General features: G+C 35.2%; 1 protein-coding gene across 3 annotated transcripts in view; it reads right to left on the bottom strand.

The window, feature by feature from the left end:
• Window positions 1-24,188, bottom strand: part of Uggt (UDP-glucose-glycoprotein glucosyltransferase) — a 90,520-nt gene that overhangs the window by 38,021 nt on the left and 28,311 nt on the right. For all 3 annotated transcript variants that reach the window (XM_069812734.1, XM_069812732.1, XM_069812733.1), the window contains exons 8-13: window positions 22,797-23,026; window positions 15,220-15,441; window positions 14,576-14,755; window positions 10,079-10,260; window positions 4,340-4,607; window positions 120-329 (exon numbers count right to left, since the gene is read on the bottom strand). In XM_069812734.1, coding sequence (XP_069668835.1) covers window positions 120-329; window positions 4,340-4,607; window positions 10,079-10,260; window positions 14,576-14,755; window positions 15,220-15,441; window positions 22,797-23,026 — 1,292 coding nt within the window. The remainder of the gene's footprint in view (window positions 1-119; window positions 330-4,339; window positions 4,608-10,078; window positions 10,261-14,575; window positions 14,756-15,219; window positions 15,442-22,796; window positions 23,027-24,188) is intronic.

The raw sequence follows: 24,188 nt of genomic DNA, 5'->3' as shown, positions 1-24,188 counted from the left end.
ACACAGCGATTCCCACATCAAATTCTAAATCACAAGCGGTCATTTGTAAGATCTAACAAACAGATGACTGACACCATAACATGCCACAAGATATGTTAGAAAGAAGATTATATACATACAGACATATATATTTCTTTAGGATCTTTTCCTCCTTCACTATTTATCGCGTTCACAAGATTATCATCTGACAAAATCTTGTTCATAAATTGATTGGCATGACCGGGCTGTAGAACTTTTGGTGCTGCCAAAATATATCTGTCTAACTGTTGAAAGTTTCCTGTGCTTGATGGATTTAGCAGAACTCCCACACGAATACTGCCACTGGAACGCTGCAAAATAAAGATACACAAAAAATTTAACATAGATATAACTACAATTTGAAATTGAACTAATCATAAATAAATCACAGCTAATGAGTGAATCGGATCACCAAGATTTTCAAAAGAAATACATTTTCAACATACAAATTCTTAGTTTTCTTTTTATAAATTGCTATAATACTTATTTCAGTATTGCTTCCATTTATGCAATTTACATTCAAGATTGTAACCAACAACAAAACCAGATTAAATACTAAAATAAAATAATGCAAGTAATGACTACTCAAATTTTATTATATGGCAGTGACAAATGAGAATTCAGGAGGAAAGATAAAATCCAATGCTGAAATAAAATTCCTACCAAAGACACAGAAACGTAGACAAAATGACAAATTTAGAAATAACATGGAAAGCAGAGGCAGGCAAAACCATATTCTCGCCCGTTATCGCATCACTGTGTTTTGACTCTCGATAGTGCAAGGTAGTGCATAGGAGGACATACAGCACACCATTGCGTTGTACAACACTGCACACGGGAGAGACCACTGTCACGTGTAGTCTCAGCCAGTAATAAAAACCTTTACTTGCATTTCCTCACATGCCAATTTTCTGGTCGCTACTCTAAGCAATTAATCACAGAGAAATGATAGCACTTAACAAAGAAATAGCTATGAATAAATTGGCCTATGGAAGTTGTTATGTAAGGATGTTTCCTTTCTCAGTGTGAACATTCTTTTGTTAATTGTTGAAATTGTTAGCTTTTGTTTGAGAATGACTGAATAAAGAAAGGTTGAAAACTGAACATATTTTCCTTGTAATGAAGAACATTACATTGGCGACGAGGAAAACTACATATTAGAAACAGATTCAGAAATATGGTGGGATAAATAGACCTTGGCAAGTAAGGGAGAAAGTATGGGTCAAAGACTACCGAAAAAAGGAAGGTTCATGGATTGCAGGAATAATAGAACAAGTTTTAGGCCCTCGTCGATTCAGGGTGGCTATACCTTCTTTGCAGAGCAGATGGATTCGACATGTGAATCAACTTAGTAAAAGATCCAATATTCCTGTTGCATGGGGAAATTCAATTTTTGATCGAAAGGGAAGTGAGGATGAAAACAAGGAATCATTAGAGATTAAAGAGGCAGATAAAATAGATTGTTCAGGTGATAATAATACTGACTTGCCAATAGAACATAATGTTAACATTGAGTGTGACAGTAATAGTAGAGTGCTTGATGGTATTAGAGGAGATTAAGCCTCCGAAAAGGCTCATTGAAGAAATGTAATATTTCTTTGTATAATTATATTACACGTGAAATATAACAGCTGATTATATTCTATTTTTTAAGTGGAAGAAGTGTTATATAAGGATGTTTCCTTTCTCGGTGTGAACATTCTTCTGTTAATTGTTGACATTGTTAGCTTTTGTTTGAGAATGACTGAATAAAGAAAGGTTGAACACTGAACATATTTTTCTTGTAATGAAGAACATTACAGAAGTTTTAAATTACCTACTTCAAAAGTCAGTTACTGGCAAGGCTAAATTGGATACATTTTCATATACGTACGTTACTTTAACATATTAGGGCCTATACAGCACTGAATCTCTATTATTCTAGTTTACAAGTCTGTATTTTTTATTTCAACATTCTGTTTCAAACTCTGAGTTTAATATGTTTCTTAAATTATATATACATGCTCTACGTATGTACAGACCTAGAAACAAAATGTTATAACTGGAACTTCGAAAATTCAGGTGGCCCAAATTTTGTTTCTGGGTCTTAAAAAAAAAAAAAGAATGGAATCTAAAATAAAGTACGGAATAAATTCAAATTCCTAGACCGAAGATGGTAACCTGCTTTGACTTTAAAATGGCGATAGCATTTGAGGTTCATATTGACTTCGACTTCTCACTTTAGTAATTTTGCTTAGATGAAAATTTTGTGTTATTACATTGCGGGCCTTATAGATTCAAATTCAGATAATTAATAACTATCATTAGATTGTAATTGTATTCCGTAGTGAAAAAATATTAACTTAAAAAGCAAAATTGGGAATAACTAGAGTGCAGTACTAAAGGTTATTTAAACATATATCTAGTAGATATAGTCTTACAAATTATTTACATATTTACAGTTTCCTATTTGTTTTTTACTTAGTCATCAGGAAGGTGATGCACCCTTTCTTGTTGGGAGGGGGAAAGAAAAAAATAAAAATCTGAGAGTGACGGTCATCTAGTTCTCATTGAAGTGGTGAACTTGAAAAATATGTATTACAAAGCGCCACCACAGCAGCAGCAGTGGTTGAAAATGATGTCCCGGTATACAATATGCAATGATTTTTGAAGACGCCACACTTGACTGAAAATTTTGTTTTACATGGTTCTTTAATGACATAGTAAATCTATTCACACAAATACCATTGCATTTATATTGAATGACTACTATTTCAGTCGAGATCTATGAAAACCACTAACAACAAAGCAACATAAATTAAAATACCATATATAACAAGTAAATATATGCAATTATCCAGTGTATGTATTAAGTGGTTGATATTTGCTGAATTGGATGACATCACATCTCCTGTCCACTTATCAAGTGAGACTTCCCGAGTCTCATTTGTTGTCAATCTTATAACGTCATTCTCGAAACTGTGACTATCATAGTCTGTGAGAATGAGCGAGAGCATTAGGAGATTTGCCTGTCACTAGTGGAAAGACCAAACTGCATACTCTATCACAGACTAAATGACTGGTCATGAACAGAAGGGATAAAACTTACTTACTGGCTTTTAAGGAACTCGGAGGTTCATTGCCGCTCTCACATAAGCCTGCCATTGGTCCCTATCCAGTCTCGGCCTCCCCAAAGGTCTTTTTCCCTCCGGCCTCCCAAATAACACTCTATATGCATTTCTGGATTCGCTCATACGTGCTACATGCCCTGCCCATCTCAAACGTCGGGATTTAATGTTCCCAATTATGTCAGGTGAAGAATACAATGCGTGCAGTTCTGTGTTGTGTAACTTTCTCCATTCTCCTGTAACTTCATCCCTCTTAGCCCCAAATATTTTCCTAAGCACCTTATTCTCAAACACCCTTAAACTATGTTCCTCTCTCAAGTGAGAGTCCAAGTTTCACAACCATAAAGAACAACTGGTAATATAACTGTTTTATAAATTCCAACTTTCAGATTTTTTGACAGCAGACTGGATGATAAAAGCTTCTCAACAGAATAATAACATGCATTTCCCATATTTATTCTGTGTTTAATTTCCTCCCGAGTATCATTTATATTTTTTACTGTTGCTCCCAGGTATTTGAATTTTTCCACCTCTTGAAAGGATAAATTTCCAATTTTTATATTTCCATTTCGTACAATATACTCGTCACGAGACATAATCATATACTTTGTCTTTTCGGGATTTACTTCCAAACCTATCTCTTTACTTGCTTCAAGTAAAATTTCCGTGTTTTCCCTAATCGTTTGTGGATTTTCTCCTAATATATTCACGTCATCCGCATAGACAAGCAGCTGATGTAACTGACTTATGTAAATATAAAGTTGAGTATTAAACAGTTATATGTAATACATGTCTAAAGAATCAGGAAGAATTCATGAAATATGTTGTTGTTGTTTTCTAATGCCAGGCGTTTGACAATAAATTCATTTGACCTCTTGCACTCCAATATTTTTCAAAGATATTATCATGACCAGCCACTGAAGCACAGATTTTGAGATGTTCCGAATCCATTTCTTGGTTATTCAGGAAATATAAACTGAAGAATGAAGTTGGAACATGTAGAGTTGCCTATTTCGTGAAATAGAGAAAGCTGAAAAAAAGGAGGATGAAAAGAAAGAAAATGGAAAGGAAGAGTGTGAGGGGAGTAAAAAGAGAAAAGAAAAATATAAAAATTGAGAATAAAAAGAAGAAAAGAAAGTGAATGAGTAAAATGAGAAGAAGCAAAATGAGGAGACAGAAGAAAAAGATAAGACTGTAATTAATGATCGTCATACCATCTGATCCAACGCATGTGTCAACAACTGCCTTCCCTCTGCAGTTCCCAGGTCTGTCACAATCCAATGTGTAACAATATGTGGTGTTGACTCAGACTGCTGCTTCTTCATGAAGTACTGCACACCTCGACTGATGACAGTGGCTGTCTTGTCACGTGGAGATAGATTAGAGAATGATTTCAAGGTGAGCGGAATCTCTTCTGAAAGAGCTGATCCTGACATATCTAAGTACTGACTTTTATCCTGATTCAAAACACGGTCATTCAACCTGTAAGATACATAAAATAAATAACATTCTGAAGGCAGTGATAGTATGTGTCATGTTTAAAAAAATCCTCACTTACAATAAATAACTCTATCTTTATTATAAAACATAGGTATAGTGCGCATGCCCACCCTTTCTGGCATCAGATGTAAAGTATATTATCTATATGGGTCATTTGCAAAATTTGTATAACAAATGGACGCTTGAGAACGTCAAAATTAAAGTACTATGTAGTGCATATTCTGCATGTATTAATATAGTGCAATGTCTCTGCCATAGTAATCAGCCACTGTACACTCACCTTGCTTTACAGCATTCTCTACAAGTATCAATGAATCTTTGATGGTACGGTTAAATGTCAGGTGTGTTACAAGACAAGACAGTGAATCTTTTATAGAAATAGAAGTCCTTTATTTTCTATATCATATATTCTTTAAACAGTGCATTGGTCTTAGAATAGTAACAGAACTAACTTCAGATCAAAAATGAACAAATATTTTAAATACCTTAATATCAGATCTGTTACCTAATATAAAGATAATAACTTCTTCAGTAACTAATAGAAAAGCATTCTTTCAGTAACAATTATCTTAGTAGATTGCCCTTAAGGCGAAGATATTTGAGCCTTAGTTTCTTTAATGATAGATGATTAGAAAAAATTAAGGCACTATTTTATATGATGTAACAGACATGACATGGAGTAACAGATCTGACAGGTAACAGACATGTCAAAACAAACAAAACCATATGCTAACCTAAAATTTGTTTGCTTAAAAAAATCTTCAAAATACCAATTTAATTACTGCACACTTGTACTATTATGTCCTCTTGATCTTGACTTTATATGTTGTTATTTGTGGAAAACACAACACAAACAGATCTGACAGAGTAAAAATGCAAGCTTAGACTAAAACATAAAGCAAGAGTATGACACACAAACACGCCAATTCAAAATGGGTGAACAAAACAGTACAATCAAGATGACGCTTCGTGCATCATCCTGCCTTGTGCTGATGTCTGTGGTATTTCTTTTTCAACTTTGTATCCATAGCAACAGAATGGTGTAACAGACGTGACTGATTCACAGGACTAGAGTAATTATGCAATCTTAGTTAAGAAATATAAACTCAGACATAAGTGAAGACGTTTTGATAATATAAAATGTTCTTTAATTTTTTTCTCAATTACATCATTAAACAAACCTTTATCTGGACATAATCATGCTCCATTTTAAAAACTTAACTAGTATGGACACGGCATTTTAGCTGTTATTATGAGAATTTTATTTTATTCTCGTGAAATATTTCACATGAAGGAAATAATTCTTGTGAAGTTTACTACATTAGTATTGAAACTACTCACTGTTAGGAATTTAAAACTCTATCATTATAAATGAAATAATAGGGAGGGTATGAATTGATGGACGTCATTGTTATACAAATTCTCCAAATGACCCATATATGTTGTTGTTGTTGTTTTCTAATGCCAGGCATTTGACAACAAAGTCATTTGACCTTTTGCACTCCAATATTTTTCAAAGATATTATCATGACCAGCCAATGAAGCACAGATTTTGAGGTGTTCCGAATCCATTTCTTCATTTGAGTTGCACAATGGGCAGTTAGGGGACTGATATATTCCAATTCTATGCAGGTGTTTAGCCAAACAATCATGGCCTGTTGCCAATCTAAATGCAGCTACAGACGATTTTCGTGGTAAATCGGGAATTAACTGTGGATTTTGATGCAGAGAGTTCCATTTTTTCCCTTGGGATTGTGTTATAAAATTTTGTTTCTTGAAGTCTAAGTATGTAGATTTAATAAATCTCTTCACAGAGTAATACATAGATTTAGTAACAGGTCTGTAAGTAGCAGTGCTGCCCTTCTTTGCTAAAGCATCTGCATTCTCATTTCTCAGGATTCCACAATGGGATGGTATCCATTGGAATACTATTCTTTTATTGAGTGATATTAATTGAGAGAGCATTTTAGTTATTTCTGCTGTTTGAGATGAAGGTGTGTGTTTAGAGACGATTGATAGAATAGCTGCTTTGGAGTCTGACAATATAACTGCATTCTTAAATTTATTGATGTGGTATAGAAGATTCCTGAGACGTTCACTTATTGCAATGATTTCACCATCAAAACTTGTTGTTCCATATCCAAGTGATCTACAAAGTGAGAAGAGACAGCACGTAACACCTGCACCGGCACCTTGTTCTCTGGAAATCAAGGATCCGTCGGTGTATAAATGAAGCCAGTTTTGTGGAGGGTACCTAATATTAATTGTCTCTAAAGACAATTGTTTCAGTATTTCAGTGTTTACTTCTGATTTAGTATTTCTTCTGTTAAATTTAGATTATATTCTATATTTAATAGAGTTAAAGGGTTTGGTTTAATTTGTAAGTTTTCTTTTAAATTCGGGATATTGATTTTCTGTTTTAATTCTTGAACAATGGATATGAAACTTTTTTGAGTTTTCAATCTACAAAGAGGGCTGTATGAATGCCAATTGTGTCCTGGTAATCTGATAAATTTTTCATATTGAATCAGTGCTTTTTCTTCTATTGTCATTTTGATACTGTTAATATTAGTGAGGAATCTCATAGAATCTATTGGAGTTGTTTTTATTCCACCAGTAATGAGTCTGAGAGCTTGGTTTTGAACATATTCTATGTCGTTTATGAAAGGTGAAGTAATTAAAATTTCTCCGCAGTATGTCAGCACTAGCTGTATAAACATTTTGTATGTAGTGTTCAAAGTATTCCTAGAGCATCCCCATTTCTTTCCTGCTAGTCTTTTTAGAAGGGAGAATCTTTTACGAGCTTTTTCAGAAATGTATTTCAAATGGTTGCTCCATGTTAACTTACTATCGAAAGTAACTCCAAGATATTTGGATTCATAAGTCCTAGGAAGGTGTTGGCCATTGTATTGGATATTGAAGCGGTTAAATGGCAAGTTGTAGCCGATTTAAGTGAACACCATATTTTAACGTTTTGGTGGCTACTTCATTCACATACAACTCCCAGAATGTCTGGAGGACCACACCTGCTGTTGGTCGACGGGTCCATTGGACTAGCTGGGAGATCTTGTTGATCACCAGCTTTCCCTCCTTAAGCCACTGGAAGACGATTTTAGTGCCATAGCAGGTCAGCACTAGGAACAGAAAAGTAGAAAGAGGAGGAAGGAAAGGGAAATGAACCCCTAGGCCTCAAATGCTCTAATGCCGTCGGGATCGAAGAAAGTAAGAGTTCAGTCAGAGGACTGGATAGGAAAGGGTAAAGAGGGAATCAGGTATTGGATAAAGGAAAATTATACCAAATTCAGTCATTAACTCATCAAGCTGACCAGTGCTAATGGATGAGTAGCCCCTCCCTTTAGTTCAGCTCGTAAAATTATGCTTACTAACAGCTGCACCACGGGAAGGTAGGGATGGGACATTGGGTATTTGTCCAGGTTGGTTCCTTAAAGCCTTCAATGGGAAGGATTAATGGCTCTCCCCCCTGTATCCGACAGATACCCTTTTGCAGCCATATATAATTACACGTAACCTGTTACTTCTGCCAAAAAAAAAAAAAAAAAAAAAAAGCTTTGATGATGACATGTTTGGCATCTAACAGCTGGTGTTCTGTAAATTTCTTCTTGAAGCATACTTCTTGTGGTGTCATCTCGATCTTTTGGATCATAAGTGATTCCAGTATTGATTTTGTTTAATATTTGATTTTTTCCTCACAACACTGAAGATTCTTGCCATAGGAACACTTAGTGCTGCAAACACAATTCATTTCTGAAATCCACAATTTTGACCCTATTTGCATCCATCCTAGATCCGTTTATAATGCATTCAGGAAGAGTATAGCATTGATAAGCTGCAAATTCTCAAGTCTGTCATATTCATCTTCATTAACCAAATTTTGGAAACTCTGAATAAAATATTCAAGAGATGAAACTTTTTTGTGTGTGTAAAATATCTACAACTTCTGCATGCTTAAGAAATTCAGTCTCAATTTGAAATTTCTTTATACATTTCGTTAATTTTTAGTTATGACCTCTATATGAATACAAAAACAAATCTTTTTCAGGCACACACACACGCACGCAAGCACGCACACACACAGATGGCTAAAAAGTGATACCTCGTAATTGTAAATTTGCAGATGAATAAAAAAATGTTTTAAAAATTAATTATTCTCAAAACCGACAACTAAATGACCATGTTTGTAAGTAAGAGATATCACTTCTTAGTGATCGATATAATGAATATATATTTTTTTCCGGGATATTTTTACTGTTCCATAATAATTTTCTTTTTGACCATAATGCTATAATAGTAGGTGGAAATCCGTAATAGTTGGCATCTATGATCTAACATCATCAGTTTCCTTGACACCAGGAGTAGAGCAGGTGCATGCACTGATCTTGCTGCTTTGTCTTATCTTATCCTTAGCAAAGAGCATTCAGAACTGACTTGACAATCATTCATGAGAACTGGCAACATCGTATTACTTAGACAACATAATACACCCACAGTCAATTATATGCCTTTCTTGTACTCCTTGAATATATATATATATATATATATATATATATATATATATATATATATATATTTTTTTTTTTAATTTTAGTAGGTTATTTTACGACGCTGTATCAACATCATAGGTTATTTAGCGTCTGAATGAGATGAAAGTAATAATGCCAGTGAAATGAGTCCGGGGTCCAGCACCGAAAGTTACCCAGCATTTGCTCATATTGGGTTGAGGGAAAACCACGGAAAAAACCTCAACACGAGATGAGATGATGATGATGTAAATTTGTTGGGATGCCATAGAGAACTGGAGCACCCAGAAAAATCACCTGTGTTACCTGACCACGGGCTTGCCCACATGTTAGTAATTCACATGTTAGGATTTGAACCTGGGTCCGCTGGCTTATAAGCCCAGTGCTGTAACACTGAGTCATTGTAGTTTATTCAGAAATATATCAGCGTCAGCAATATAACTGATCATAAAACAAAATCGTTAAACTACATCACATTAACCCTAAGTCTAGGTTTCTTCTGTCTGTGTGTGCGTGTGCGTGCGTGTGTGTGTGTGTGTGTGTGTGGGGGGGGGAGCGCTTCATGTGTGTGAACGTAGGTATGTGTTATTATGATATGGTTAGCTTGGTGGACACTCCAGCCCATTAACTTTCTTGCATCCGAATACAATTTACAGATATTTTTCTAGGCCATGTGAGCTGGACCCAACCTTCATTCCATATCTGCTTTATAATAGCTAACATTTTATCGCCCTCAATAGCATCTGTAGTTGAAAGCAGAAAAAAATTGTAACTTACTCCCCCCAGCACCACAAACTTTCTACCATAAGCCTAAGATCAAAAAACAAAAATTATCGGACTCTTCTTTCACAATTCTGACTCCAGAAGTCAATACAATTTGTGAGTTGCTCAAATGTAGGTAATTATGCATCATACCTGGGCATGACATTAGGCTGATTCATTATGTAGTCTAATGCATTATCTCCATCTGTGAAATCGCCTTTGTACACTGCCTTCTGAAAAACTGGCGTCTGATTCATTATCTCTGACAACACAGCTTCTTCAAAGTCTTCACCATTTAAATGTTTCTCCGAGATTGGGATACCATTCAATAATGCCTAATAACAAAATATAATACAAACAATAATTATTACAAACATAACATAATACAATACTATCTCGTAAAGCATGTGTGCTCATATTGAGAACCATTTGTAGAGCAAGGCCAGTAGTTTTGGTCACTTGTTTTCATAATAGTCTATACTATAAGACAGACATTATAAAAATATAGTTCATTTGACATATAAATCAGAATAATAAGCGAAAATCAGACAAAAGTTATTGATAAGTCTATTCAGTTGATGCTCCCCATGGATGATATATACCTAGGGTTGCCAATTTTTTTTTAAATAAAATATGATAGATTAAGAAATCGACAAAATTTCACATAGTAAATTGGCAAAGTATTCAGTTCGGTTACTTAAAAGCAACTTTATTCTACACTTCGACAGCTAGGATTAAATTAAGAAATTTTTTAGTCAGATCTTGTCTTGCGTAATAGTTGAAGTCAATTGCAGTTTGCAGCTCTGATTTCATTAGATGTGTTGTACTCCTGTTCAGAACATCTGTCCAATTATTGTTCATGAGATAAAACATCCTCTTTGTATGAGCATTACTACTTTTTATGCATAAAACAAAACTGGCAAGTTTTTTTCCAAAATTATAATATTAATAGTGTTTGATTTTAAACAAGTGGCCACTAAAATCCATTTCTGGCAAGCATTACCTTCCGAAAAGAGTGCACATTCCAATGTATCTCTTAAACAACGAAATTCTTCATAAAAACCGTCATCATTTACGACAAAATCAAATGTTTAGAATAAACATTTTTACAATGCAAAAATAAGGGAGAAAAATGCTCGAAGAGAAGAAAAATATGGGAAAATACGGAAATCCCAGAAAATACGGGAGAGCTGACAACCCTATACACACTGCACACTAAGGAGCAAGATTAGGCTCAGCAGTTGTCCATTGTACTACTGCAAAATTAGAAGACTACTTACAACTATTGTATAGTACAGCACAGAAATACCAAGATGTTAATATATAGCTAACCTTGATCTTCATTATAAAAAAAAAAGTGAAAGCAGTTACTATGCAATAGGGTACGTTGTTTGACAAATAGTTATTCCTCATATATTAAGAAGGTTTAGCCAATCCTATACAGCGAATTTTTTAAGAAATTAAGTGAGATAAAAAAATTAATTTCTGTTAAGATTGAGTCATGGTTGGCTAAAATACGTATTTTTGAAAGGGTTATCCAGCAAGAAAATTTAAATAGTATGGGTATGGTGGATACATTGAGGGGTCACTGTTCTTCATCGCCACCATAAGAAATTGGATTGCGGAATTTAAGAGGAAGAATGGAGATCAAAGATGAACACACTGCTGTGACCACTTCAGAAAATATTGATACTGTGCATAATATGACTTTTCAGAATTGACGAATTTGGCTCATAAGATATATAAGAGATTTTCAGAATGTTCTATAAACGTGTATTCACATCATACATTATGACTTGTGTATGAGAAAATTATTTGCTAAATGGATCCCTAAATGCCTGAACACTGATCAAAAATAACACAGAGTAACAATTTTCAAGTCACTTTGCTGCCATTTTGAAGAGGATTCTCTGTATTGCAACTATGGACGAAACCTGGTTTAATCCAGAAACCAAAGAATATTCAAAATAATGGAACACTCTGGTTCTTCCTGTTCAAAGAAATTTCACATTAAAAAAATTGGCAGAAAATATCCTGACAGACTACTAGGAACAAGGTGAAGCTGTTACAGGAGCATATTATTCTTCATTATTAATCAAGCATTTGTGGAAAACATCACAGTAAAATTTCCAAAGTTGTGCTTCTCCTGTAAGACAATGCACCTGTTCACAAGTCCTTGACTGCTATGCAAGAAATAAAATTGATGATGTTAACTCTGACCAACCCACACATCTGCCAGAGTTAGCACAGCAGGCAATCATACATAAAAAGGATGAGGAAGAGTGGTCTACAGACTAAGACAAAGAATCATTCTTTTTAAGAGGCTCAGAATTGCTTTATGACCACCGTGCTAAGTGCATTGTATATACATATTGTTAAAAGATGATTTTTGATTAAACAAAAAATTGTTTTGAGATACAGTAACTTTTCCCATGTTAGGCCAAGTACTTATCAACACTGCCTCGTGAAACTTAGAAATATCCAAAGTAAGCTTTCATGGGTGAACTCCCAATAAGATCTAAAATAGTAATAAATCAGAATTACAGACCAAGTTAGCCATTTTTATATATCTTGAGTTGACATCTCATATAATAATGATGGTGACCTAAAAAATAAACTACATAAATTTCAGGATATATATGTGTGAAACTATCAAAACATATCCTTGAAAAGAAATCTAGACAATACACATTAAAATTCTATAAAACAACGTCCACTCGAGTCTTCACATATGTATGTGAAAAAGCACAAAAGGGAAAAACAGAATATACCGAAAAGAAATGTCTATGATATGTAGCTAGATATAATAGAACGGACGAAGTCAGTAACCACATAATACGAAACGAACTAGAACTTGGTAACTTAAACTAAAAGAGCACAACAAAAGTACTACAAGAAGCTATGGCCTACAAATATAATGGAAAGAGAGATGTGGGCTGACCAAGACAATTTTGATTCTTTGTGAGTGGAACAAACTGGAGGGTTCAATTCATGATGATGATGAAGAAGAAGTAGAAAAAGATTATGATGATGATGATGTTGTTTAGTCAACTGTCGGAAGACAGGTCTGAACCTCACAAGTGATACCAAGAAGGCACCACTTATGAGGCAACCAGGCCAGCATATAATGGGGTAGGGTGACCAGTTCCTTTCTCCCTCCATATGATGTACATTTTTCCGTCAGCCATAAACGACTACCCTGCTGTAGAGACTAATATTTTGTGGTTAATGCAACATAACAGTGTTTTAAAAGAAGCCATTAACATACAGTATTAAGGTATACAACAGTAAAATTCTTTATAATAATATGTTCATATCTGCTAATCAGTCATGTTAAAGGTGTGTTACTTATTACTTTTAGTTACTGAAATACATCTGATGATATTCATAAATACAAGAATGAATGAATGGAATGAATAAATTTATTGTTACTACAATGAAAGAAGCGACTTCTAACATTTCTAATGCTTGATTGGCTTAGCTTTACAAGGGCTTGACCAGTACACTCAGAAACACTTTGGCCCATTGTGTGCCCTACATGTGATGTGACGATTGTCCTAGTCCGACAGGTGGCCTGAGTGACATTCGTGATTCCGATGCTAACAGATAGGCCATCCTGCCTCAGCCCCTGATAGAGCCAGATCCTGTTTCATGGACACGTAGCCTAATAAACCTGAAGCCCCAGCTCTTCTTGTCATCATTGGCTGACAGGTGGGCCATCCTGCTTCAGCCCCTTTTTTTTAATATGCAGATTAAAGATGAAATGAGAGAAAGGTGGAGAGTTGATGGAATGATAGACAGAAAAGAGAGTCTTTGTCCACTACAAATTTCATCACGACTGGGTGGAAATCGAACCAGACAAGCACACTAGTGCTTGAACCACAGACACGACTGACGTTTCTAGTGAAGCACGTGGAAGGTACAGGGCCAGAGCATGGCGTTGCAGCTAGTGACATTCCTCCTCTTCTCATTCTCGAGGCAGACCTTTGTGTTAATTACTGGTATGCGCGGAAATGTTTACAATATGATGACAACTGAGCCAAGGACCTATGTGACAATGATGTCTCCACTTAGCTGGAAAGACAAATTACGTATCCAGTTTCTATTGGTTGGCCTAGAAGTAGAAGGGTGTTCAAAAATAGATGGTATGGAGCTGTTAGAAGCCAGTTCTTCATTGTGACAGCTTTAAAACTAAAAATGTACACATAATCCTTGTGTTCTTAATGGGATGGTGACAACAACGAAGAAAAATTCCAAAGTGGAGAAGTAGATATAGGAAAATGAAGAAAGTAAAAGGGAGGAGGAAGAAGAAGAGACAAAAAGGCAGGAGGAAGAGAAGAGAGAGGACGAGGATGACCAGAATAATGAATGTTGAGACAACAACGTAGTGAATATCTCACATTATTACTTAGCATGTGAAATTTATTATACATGTTCTACTTTTCCTTTAGGAAAGTATTTTTAGCTAAATTACAGGAGAAAAAGAAGTGCGGAGAAATAATGAACAAAATTCTATCGAATATTATAAATATATCAGACCAAAGAGCAGTGCAAATAGTCCCCTAGTCTCATTTCAAAAACTCACTTGAAATAACCAACATTTTCCAACACAAAATAATTTTCTGAACATTTAACATTACACAATCATACCTGAGGCATTTTCCTGAACCCAGAGCGTTCAACAAAATCACGAGCCAATCTGCGACCAGTATCGTACTCAGAATCCTCGCCAAATATCTCTTCCACATCTGCTGATCGATATTTGACGTTAAGCAATGACATCACATCTTCAACAGTAACGTCTCGATCTTCTTTTATTGTAGCATACACCTGCATTAAAAACCATTCACATTTACAATCAGAACAATGACATATCTGGACAAGGGAAAGTTGTATAATGTGAACTATATAGTAATTTTTAACATTATTGGGAACATGCAGTTTATTGGCACTATCACAGTCTTAATGCAGTTCAAGCATAAGTGCTTCTTGTTGGAATAAACTGATCCACAAATATAAACAAAATCCGTCCAGTAGTTTACGAGAAAGTGTTGTGTGTATTGAGTCAGAAAGGTAAATGGTAAGATAGACAATTGAGTATGCTAGAAACCACTTATTATCAGAGATTCTGAAAAGTATAAACATACAAACACACGATTTTTTTCACGAGGAAAAAGTGAATTCTACCAATAATGTTAAATAAGAAACTCCTTCAATTAAAATCTAGCTCGAGATAATTTAAATTCCTTGTGAATTAAAGTTAAAGCAGTTTTGTTTTCTCAACGGAAACTTACATCAGTGATAAAGGCAAGTCCATGATATGCATCTTTTACATCAGAAACATAGTTAAATGCATTAAGCATGGCAACTCCAGCATCCATTTTGCCACTAACAGATTGATCTGAATTTACAGCAAACACAAGTCCTATTCTTAAAGGTGCTGTGTGAACATAAAAGGACTCTGCCAGCTTCAGAAGAGGTCGTGCTTCTTTCTTTGCTGGATTAGCAAGAATAACCTGAAAAAAAGCACATTGTTTTAAGTAAATGCGTGTAATTTTAAAGTAAACATAAATTGCTATTATTATAATTCAGTCACTTACAGAACTAGGCAACAAAATAAATAAAAAAATTAGTACCATATTTCATTTGTTTATATAGAAATATGTTCATTCCATCACCAAAACTTCAAGCCACAATGATTTACGTCTATCACTTGATTTAGCCCAATTCTATACAATAAATAGCAGTTGAAATTAAAATAATTTACCCAATTCTTTAGACTTGTTGACATATCACCCAAGTACAGCAAACTCTCGATTACCCAGTTTGCATGTTATCTATACAACAATCAAGTTTATTTTATTTTACTTTTGTCACGAATCAATCTTCTTAATGTATCCAGCTGTTTGCTGACAACATAAAGTCCACTATAGTCCACTGTAATATATTCAGTTGTTGTTTTTCACGAGAAATGAGGGGTATTGTGATCGGTGTTTGTTATAGATGCCTGTTGCTAGTAGCCAGAGGTGGGGTGTAGTCAATACAACACTACTGCAAAACAGGCAACATATTTGCAACCAAGGCCTCTATCGAGTGCTTTTGCTTCAGTAAAGTCTCATTTGACAAACCTATGGATCAACAATTGGCTCTCTTCTGACAAAGGAAAAATTTTACAGTCTGTACAAAAGAAACCAAATAACCTGGAAATGTACTTTTGTCACGAAATTCTGAACACATGTGACCCAAGCTTTAATTCGAGTGCACAAGTCTCAAAGTGGTCTTGGTATGAAAATAGTTCGTCCATAAGAAACCACCTCTTTCTACTTTCTTTCATAAAACAAATCTGATTATAACATGTTTGTAAGTTCACAGTGCAGCATGTTGTACCTGTACAAGAGCATGGCCATTTGGCTACTCAATCATTCACAGAATATGAGTAGTAAGCACAATATACTTCAGGTTGCAGTGTAAGCCTTCGGGTCCCTCCTCCGTAAAACAGAGAAAAAAATGTTTGTAAGATTTAAATGTATGCATATTTCTCAACTGACGACCATAAGAAACAGAGGAAACAATTACTGTTTGCCCGAACACTTGTTACTTGGTCACCAACATTAGTGTTAATACTGGGACATCAGGAGCAGGGTATTATATTCCAAAATATCAAGAAAGTTATTTCATACCATGTTCATCCTCCTCCAGTCTTGACACTGAATTGCTAGCTATTGATGCTGATCTTCAGTGTGTTACTCAAATTTCTCAAAAATCTATTTGCATACTTACAGACTCCAAGGGGGCTATATTTAATATAATTAAATATGTACCAAACCTATATGCACATAGAATTATTCCAATTCAGAAACAACTAAGTAAACTAAATGAACTCCAAAAGGAAATAACATTTCAGTGGATACCTAGTCATTGTGGTATACCTGGAAACGAGAAAATCGATAATATTGCGAAACAGGCAACATATTTGCAATCAAGACCTCTTCAAGTGATATCTCTATCCAGTGCTTTTGCTTCAGTAAAGTCTCATTTTACAAACTATGGATCAACAATAATTGTAAAAATTTTTCCTTTGTCAGAAGAGAGCCAATTATTGGCTCTCTTCTGACAAAGGAAAAATTTTACAGTCTGTACAAAAGAAACCAAATGACCTGGAAATGTACAAAAACTTGCCCACACATGTTCAAACATTTTTAACAAGAGCCAGAACAGGTCACATTGTCACTCAATTGTACCTACACCGATTTCACATTTCTGATAATCCTACTTGTCATGAAGAAGATCTGGAACACATTCTTCTATACTGTCCATCCATAAACCACAAAAGAAGTAAATTAAAATCATCAGTACCAGTTGCAGAAGACACAGCCCTGCAGTATATATTGACTACACCCCAACTCTGGCTACTAGCAACAGGCATCTATAATGAACATCGATCAAAATACTCCTCATTTCTCATGAAAAACAACTGAATAGACTACAGTGGACTATAGTGGACTTCATGTTGTCAGCAAACAGCTGGATACATTAAGAAGATTGATTGATAAATGCGAAATATGCCCAAATGCTGTCAAAATAAGTAATTTTATGTTCAAAAGCATGTTACATGTATTAGTGTAGTTTTTAATCCACGATGAAATGCAAAATTCTGCTTTTCTTCTTCCAAAATAATGAAAATGCACCATGACGCCATTTCTTAGCTAGAGAATTTTCCAAATCCACGCAACCAGCAGATTAGCTGTCGTGAGCAGACAGTGTTTAGCTATCATGAGATGAGTGTCGTATCGCGAAGAACTGCACCACATCTGATTCTGCACCTGGCCTCACAGGACATCGAAGCAGCACGTTCTGTTACATGATTCAATGAACTAAACTGCAACAGTCATGGCTGAGAAGCGGATGAAAGTGCTGTTGACTTTAAAACAAAAGCAAGAATTAATTGAAAGAAACTCATCTGATGCCATCAGCTTCATTTCCTGCACTGAAGAATAATTTGAAAATGAAAAGTAGTTGTGTGTGGATGTGTGTGAACCAGACTTTTGGCATACGACAGACGAAAAAACAATCACTGCAGTTACTGGCACGGAGAATAGAGTGGCTAGCAGAAAGATAAGCCACATGGGAGCACCAGTGTATAGGGAATTATAAGTTGGTACACTTGATGTAGCATGACTGATTTCAAACCAGCTTGAGCGTGAGATTCTGCTTTTTCCCTAGAGTTGCCGCTGACATTAAACCAGCTAGCAGTCGATACAGCAGAATTATAATTAATACGTTTAGGTACACTAGGTACTCAAATGAAATAAATTGGACCAATTAAATAATAAATCCGTCATTATCTGTCTTGAGCCGTGCTTGATGTATCAGCGGATCATCTTGTCTGCTACATCACCAACAGGGTTCGCATTGCTAGCATAATGCGGACAGCGCCATCTTTTTCCCTTCAATTTTGATATCTAAATTCCTATTGGCCGGCTAGGGTTTGAAACAATTGAGGGAGAGAGAACCGAGTCTTCGTTTTTACGTTTATTAGGAACGGACTTTACTCAGGAACTCAAGGCTGACGCGGACGGTTGTTTGGAGAATATGTCGAAGGAGCTCAGTCTCGACGTGGAAGGTTGTTTCGAGAACTTGCTGATCAGTTAACTTTACTCAGGAAGTCAGTCACGATGTGCAAGGTTGTATTGGATTTTTTTTATTTGGTTATTTTACGACGCTGTATCAACATCTAGGTTATTTAGCGTCTGAATGATATGAAGATGATAATGCCGGTGAAATGAGTCCGGGGTCCAGCACCGAAAGTTACCCAGCATTTGCTCATATTGGGTTGAGGGAAAACCCCGGAAAAAACCTCAACTAGGTAACTTGCCCCGACCGGGAATCGAACCCAGGCCACTGGTTTCGCGGCCAGATGCGCTGACCGTTACTCCACAGGTGTGGACTGTATTGGATTCATCACTGAGTAGTTAAGTCAAAATTACGAACTTATTTTGGTACTTTGTTACATATATTTGGTGAATTGTATATGGAGAGGATTCACTAGGGATTATGTCTTGGTTCATGTGTGGGAGATTGCGCGAAGCTTTGTAGTCGTCACGAGTTATGTCGTATTGGTACATAGTAATGTTACAGATTAGGCGAAGTGGTTTTCGCGGTTTGATTTTGCGTGCGTATTAGGATACGCAGATATTGTATAGATTCATCATATTGAAGTCCTAAGATAGCCTGGTGAATTGTGGTTAATGAAAGGTATTTGTTATATCGTAATAAAGTATGTAACAATACAGCAGTCAAATTGCTTTCTTGATTGTTCTAGTACATTGTATTCTAAACTGATTATTACTTTCTATATGATTCGACTTATAACTCTGAGTATATTGAATTCCAGTTTGTTATTTAAATGGGTACGTGAATTCGGAGGCATCGTAGTTTTTTATATATTTCTTTCTCTCTCCTTCTCTCTCGGGTATCATGTTCATTGTGTGATAGTACAGAAATTTATAGTATATGCAGATTGTAATTAAAAGTCAAGCTTTAGCTAATTATGTGCACATTGAGTATGTGTGTGTGACTGTTTCACTTTGAATTATTTTCTGTAAGTTATCGAGTCAATATGTTGAGTCTACTAGTTAGACTTTAGTTATAACTTTTAAAATCTAATTGGGCATTGAGTAAGAGTTTATGGAAATCGCTGGACATTGATGTTAAGTTTTATATGTTGGTTGAGATGCTGTGTGAATGTTCCAGCGTGGAATATTTTTGTAGGTCATGAACTTAATATTTTGGAACTTGCTAATTAGATTGAATTGTGACTTTGAAAGTATATTGGCCGTTAATGATCAACGTATGGAAGGTTCTGGACTTTATTTATTGTTGTGTTTGAGATTAGTTTAGTATATTATTTCTCTTTATTTAACTTCACATATTCATGTTTTATTCCATCAACTCATTCATGTACTTGTAATTTATTATTTGTTAATTATATTTGTTACCATAAATTCACATTGTTTATTCTGTAAAGTCTTCCACTGCGCACATCCCAATAACCCGATGCACCAACGACATCTGACGAGTAGCACCCCGTATTAAGAGAAGGGTTTCGTTTCTTTCAGTCTAGACTCTAGAGTTCCTTTATAATGGAGTTGAGATGTTGACTCCATTAATAATTAACAATGATTTGATTTGATAGTGCTGAAAATAGAAAAACAAAACTCCTATAAGAAGTTGCTGGGTTCGAATCCCAGTGCCAGAGAGAATTTTTCTCCATTCTACTATTCTTCACATTACTTTATATATATAAAGAGGTTTGTTCTGCAGTATTATCCAAGTTTGCAGTTATCTGTGCACATTTGTCCGGTGATTAGCCCAGATAAGTAAGTATACTACACATCCCAAGTAAACGACCATTCCAATAAATATGATATACAACAGTAAATAAAACGACAGCAAATAACAGGATTACAATAAAACTGTCAACATTATTATAATGCTGTCAAGGCCTCAGTCATAGTGTTGATATAGCTAGTTCTGGTGTATCACCACTGCCAATAACCACTGTTCATTCAAGTTTACAATGTTGTCAGCACCATTTCACATGAACTTTCCAACATCTTATTTCTGTGCAAATAAGTAAAAGTGGTTTGCAAAATTACATTATATTTCAAATCAAGACATTTTGCAATCACTGACTTTAATGACAAACAGTCAAGTACCAGCCATTAGAAAAAAACATTCAACGCAGATTGCAGTACTTGTTTTCTCACAGTGATCAGAGTGCTGCTAACCAGCGTAACTCCTTTCTTGCTCAACAAGCAGTTACAATAATTACAGTTTTCCCCAATTTAACATTTTTCTGAGGATGAAGAACATTTTGCCTTACATATGGGTTTACACTAAATGGGATAATGAATTATTAATGTTAAATGTGGGAAAACGTTAAATCAAGATTCTACTATTTATATAACATTTAGGAATACATTATTTTTAAAGACCAATCTGTAAAAATATTTTAAATTTAGTATACAACACTAATAAATATGAAAAGGAAGGGTTCAGATTGGGCTAGTTTCACTGCTTATAAATTGAAGTATGCCCCTGAACAACGCTGTATAGCACACCCTACACATGGAAAACACACTGGAATGTCGAATATCCATCCCCAAGTGGCAATAATAGACATTTGAACCACTTCAGTGGCACAATGATGTATAGCAAACAAGATGGTGGACGCAGGCAGTATGCATGTTTCACCAAGCGATCTAAAACGTCTCAATATGTCGAGAAAACGCAAAATTAACATGTCTGAGTGCAATGATATGAAACGGAAGAAGCTATGGGACTCTGGGAAGCCATACAAGAGTCGTAAAAGGCAAAGAGGTGCCTGGAAAAACCTTTCCAAATAAGGTGAGTGGAACAACGCTGTATAGTGTTATTCCTACTGCAGTACACAAAATTTCCGGTCGCCTGATCACTATTTATGTATTCATATTCCTATAAATTTATGTGCTATTTTTAAGTTCTTTTCAAATATTATGACTGATACTAAACGTACTATGAAGGCTGCATCATAACTTTAATACTCCTACAATGGAACAGCAGTATGTAGGCTACATAGAAATGACCTAACCCTATTTTATTAATAGTTACTTTAAAGTTAATTATTTGGAATTTTAATAGAATACCATATTATTTTATTCTCAGCCTAGGGTTTGTGGCCCAGAAAAATTCAGAAAAGAAGGATGTTATATTATGACACTGGAAATAAAAGTTGCATTATATAAGGACTATTACAGACTTACTTATAATGAACAGTCAATAGCTTTGGTAAAATACATTGCCATGTCAGAACCAGCAAGACGGAAAAAGAGAAAAAGTGATGCAGATTCTCGAAAATTGGCTTCATTCTGAGAAAAGGAACAGCCAATGAGTCTGTAGAGTTCGTCCTACCTTAACTCTTCTCACTCTTTACAATGGACTACTTCCAATAACAAAGGAAAAGAAGGAAGACCTGAAGAACATGTGTCAGTATCTGAAGCAAGAGTACAGGAAATTCTATAAGTTATTGTCCTCAATGTGATGTGATCAGTTTGTGAAAATGGAAAAAAGAAGTGTGTTCTGTTTGAAACATCTTAATTTTATAAAACTGCAAATTATATTCGTTTTTAAGTTTGTAAAATTTCATTTGGATTAAGAAGTGTGTGCTGCCACAAGTAATTACGGTATTTACATGCTACAGAACTTAAAGTGTTATATGCATTATGTTTGTTTGTGCCTTTTCTTTGCTTTTAATGTTTATAAGATCTTATTAGTAAGTGTTCATCAATAGAAAACATACAGCATTGTTCCACTGAGTAACATACATCGTTGTTCCACTGATATTCCTTATAAAACTACTTAAATTTTAAAACATTCAGTAGTAGACAGCTGATAAAGCATTCATATGTATTGTGATGTTGTAATGTGCCTGTTTCCTTCATATACAGATTAAATTATGGTTTATTTTCATGACAATATTGTTTTATGTCTCTACTGTAGAAAATGGAAAATGTTCTATACAGCATTGTTCGGGAGTGTACTTAAATTGTAGAAAACACAACTTTTATAAAACTAAATCCACTTTTACCACCACATTAAAAAAATTGAAACTCCAATGCCCAGTCAATAAGTAGCCATTTATAACAGTTCGACAAGTAGGATTTTTTCTTATCTTCCCTCTTCATCCTAAGATGAAGGCAGAGTCTACCTTCTAAACGTCAAGTTTTCTATAATTCATCAACAATGAAAAGTTACAATTTCAATACCTTCCCTTCAGTAACTATCGAATGTGTTTCTACTACATTGCAAGGTTAAACAGATGTAATCTCACCAAGTTGTAGAGGTTTCGTCTGACACTACGAAGCATACCAGGGAATGTTGGTCTCAGCAGCTCCATCAGAGAGTCTGACCATCGTCGGTACTGTTTGTCATGTTCGATATCATTTACCCACATCACTGCTGAGTCACGAATGTCTATGGCATATTCTGGACTTGATGAGGAACCAGAGCCAGAAGAGAAGTCAAGGGCTAGCAGCGAACTCATGTGAGAGTCTGAGATGCCTGAAACACCAAGTGGCAATGATTATCAAATAATCCACTTGTTACCCAGCTTAAGGTATATGTACACCCACAAAGCGCAAAAAATGATGAAAGATTAGAATTTTCAAAATATAACTATTTTAATAGAGAATTTTCTCCCCTTTAATTTGATATAAGAATTTTCGATTTATGCCTTATGGTTTTTCAGATAAGTCCCATTTTACAAAATTCTGCGTCATCAGCCACAGTCACTTCTACAAAGATCACTCCAAAAGTAATGCACAACATTTTTTAAAATTTACTTTTTATTCTAAACCTTTGCAATTTATGGAGCTCATAGATACATCCTTCCCCCTTGTATTCAAATTTAATTTACGTCGTTCCCGTCAGTGGTGCCAGAGAGTAGCTCAGACGTGTTGGTTCAGACTTTTATCGTGCAGGTATACAGGCCCTCATTCCAAGGTGGCGTAAGGCAGTTGAAAGGTGTGGGGATTATGTGGAAAAGTGATGTATTGTTCCTGAAGGATGTATCTACATTCCGTGAAAATAGCAAAGCTGTAGGATAAAAATGTAATTTTTAAATAAATATTGTGGATTACTTTTGGAGTGATCCTTGTAGCAGTCAATCCCCTCGTCCAGCATTGCTTGTAAAATAAACTTATTTCTAGTCCCAAAATAAATGCATAGATATCAGGGCATGATCATTAGATTGAAAACACGTTTTTACATAATGAAATAATTTATAATCTTTTACTGTTAGTCATAAAACTGTAAATTTGTGTGTGAGTGATGATGTACGTCATTTTAATAAGAGTCCAAAAGGACAAAATAAAATTCTGAGGAGGATGAGCATAAACCTGGGACAAGCACCATCACAGGATTTGTTACATCAATGGAAAATAAGGACAAAAATGCCAAACAACATTCAAACACCTGAAGTTAAAACAAGGAGGAGATATTTGAGAGGCAGAAAGAAGCTGAAACAGGACCAACATGAAGCTGCTTAAGGGGTGACATATGATGATGCAGTCTTCTAGGCTCTGAAAGTTTGTGGTTCATTTCCTGCAAATAGTGATTTTAGAATATTTAATTTTTTAAACATGATATCTGAGTCAAATATGGTGATACCAAGAAGATATTGGTGTCATTTTGAAGTTTGAAATGTCCTCTAGAGCCTGACAAT

This window comes from Periplaneta americana, chromosome 16 (assembly GCF_040183065.1).
Source record: "Periplaneta americana isolate PAMFEO1 chromosome 16, P.americana_PAMFEO1_priV1, whole genome shotgun sequence".
NCBI classification, from domain to species: domain Eukaryota; kingdom Metazoa; phylum Arthropoda; class Insecta; order Blattodea; family Blattidae; genus Periplaneta; species Periplaneta americana.
This window is presented reverse-complemented; position numbering and strand designations above follow the sequence as displayed.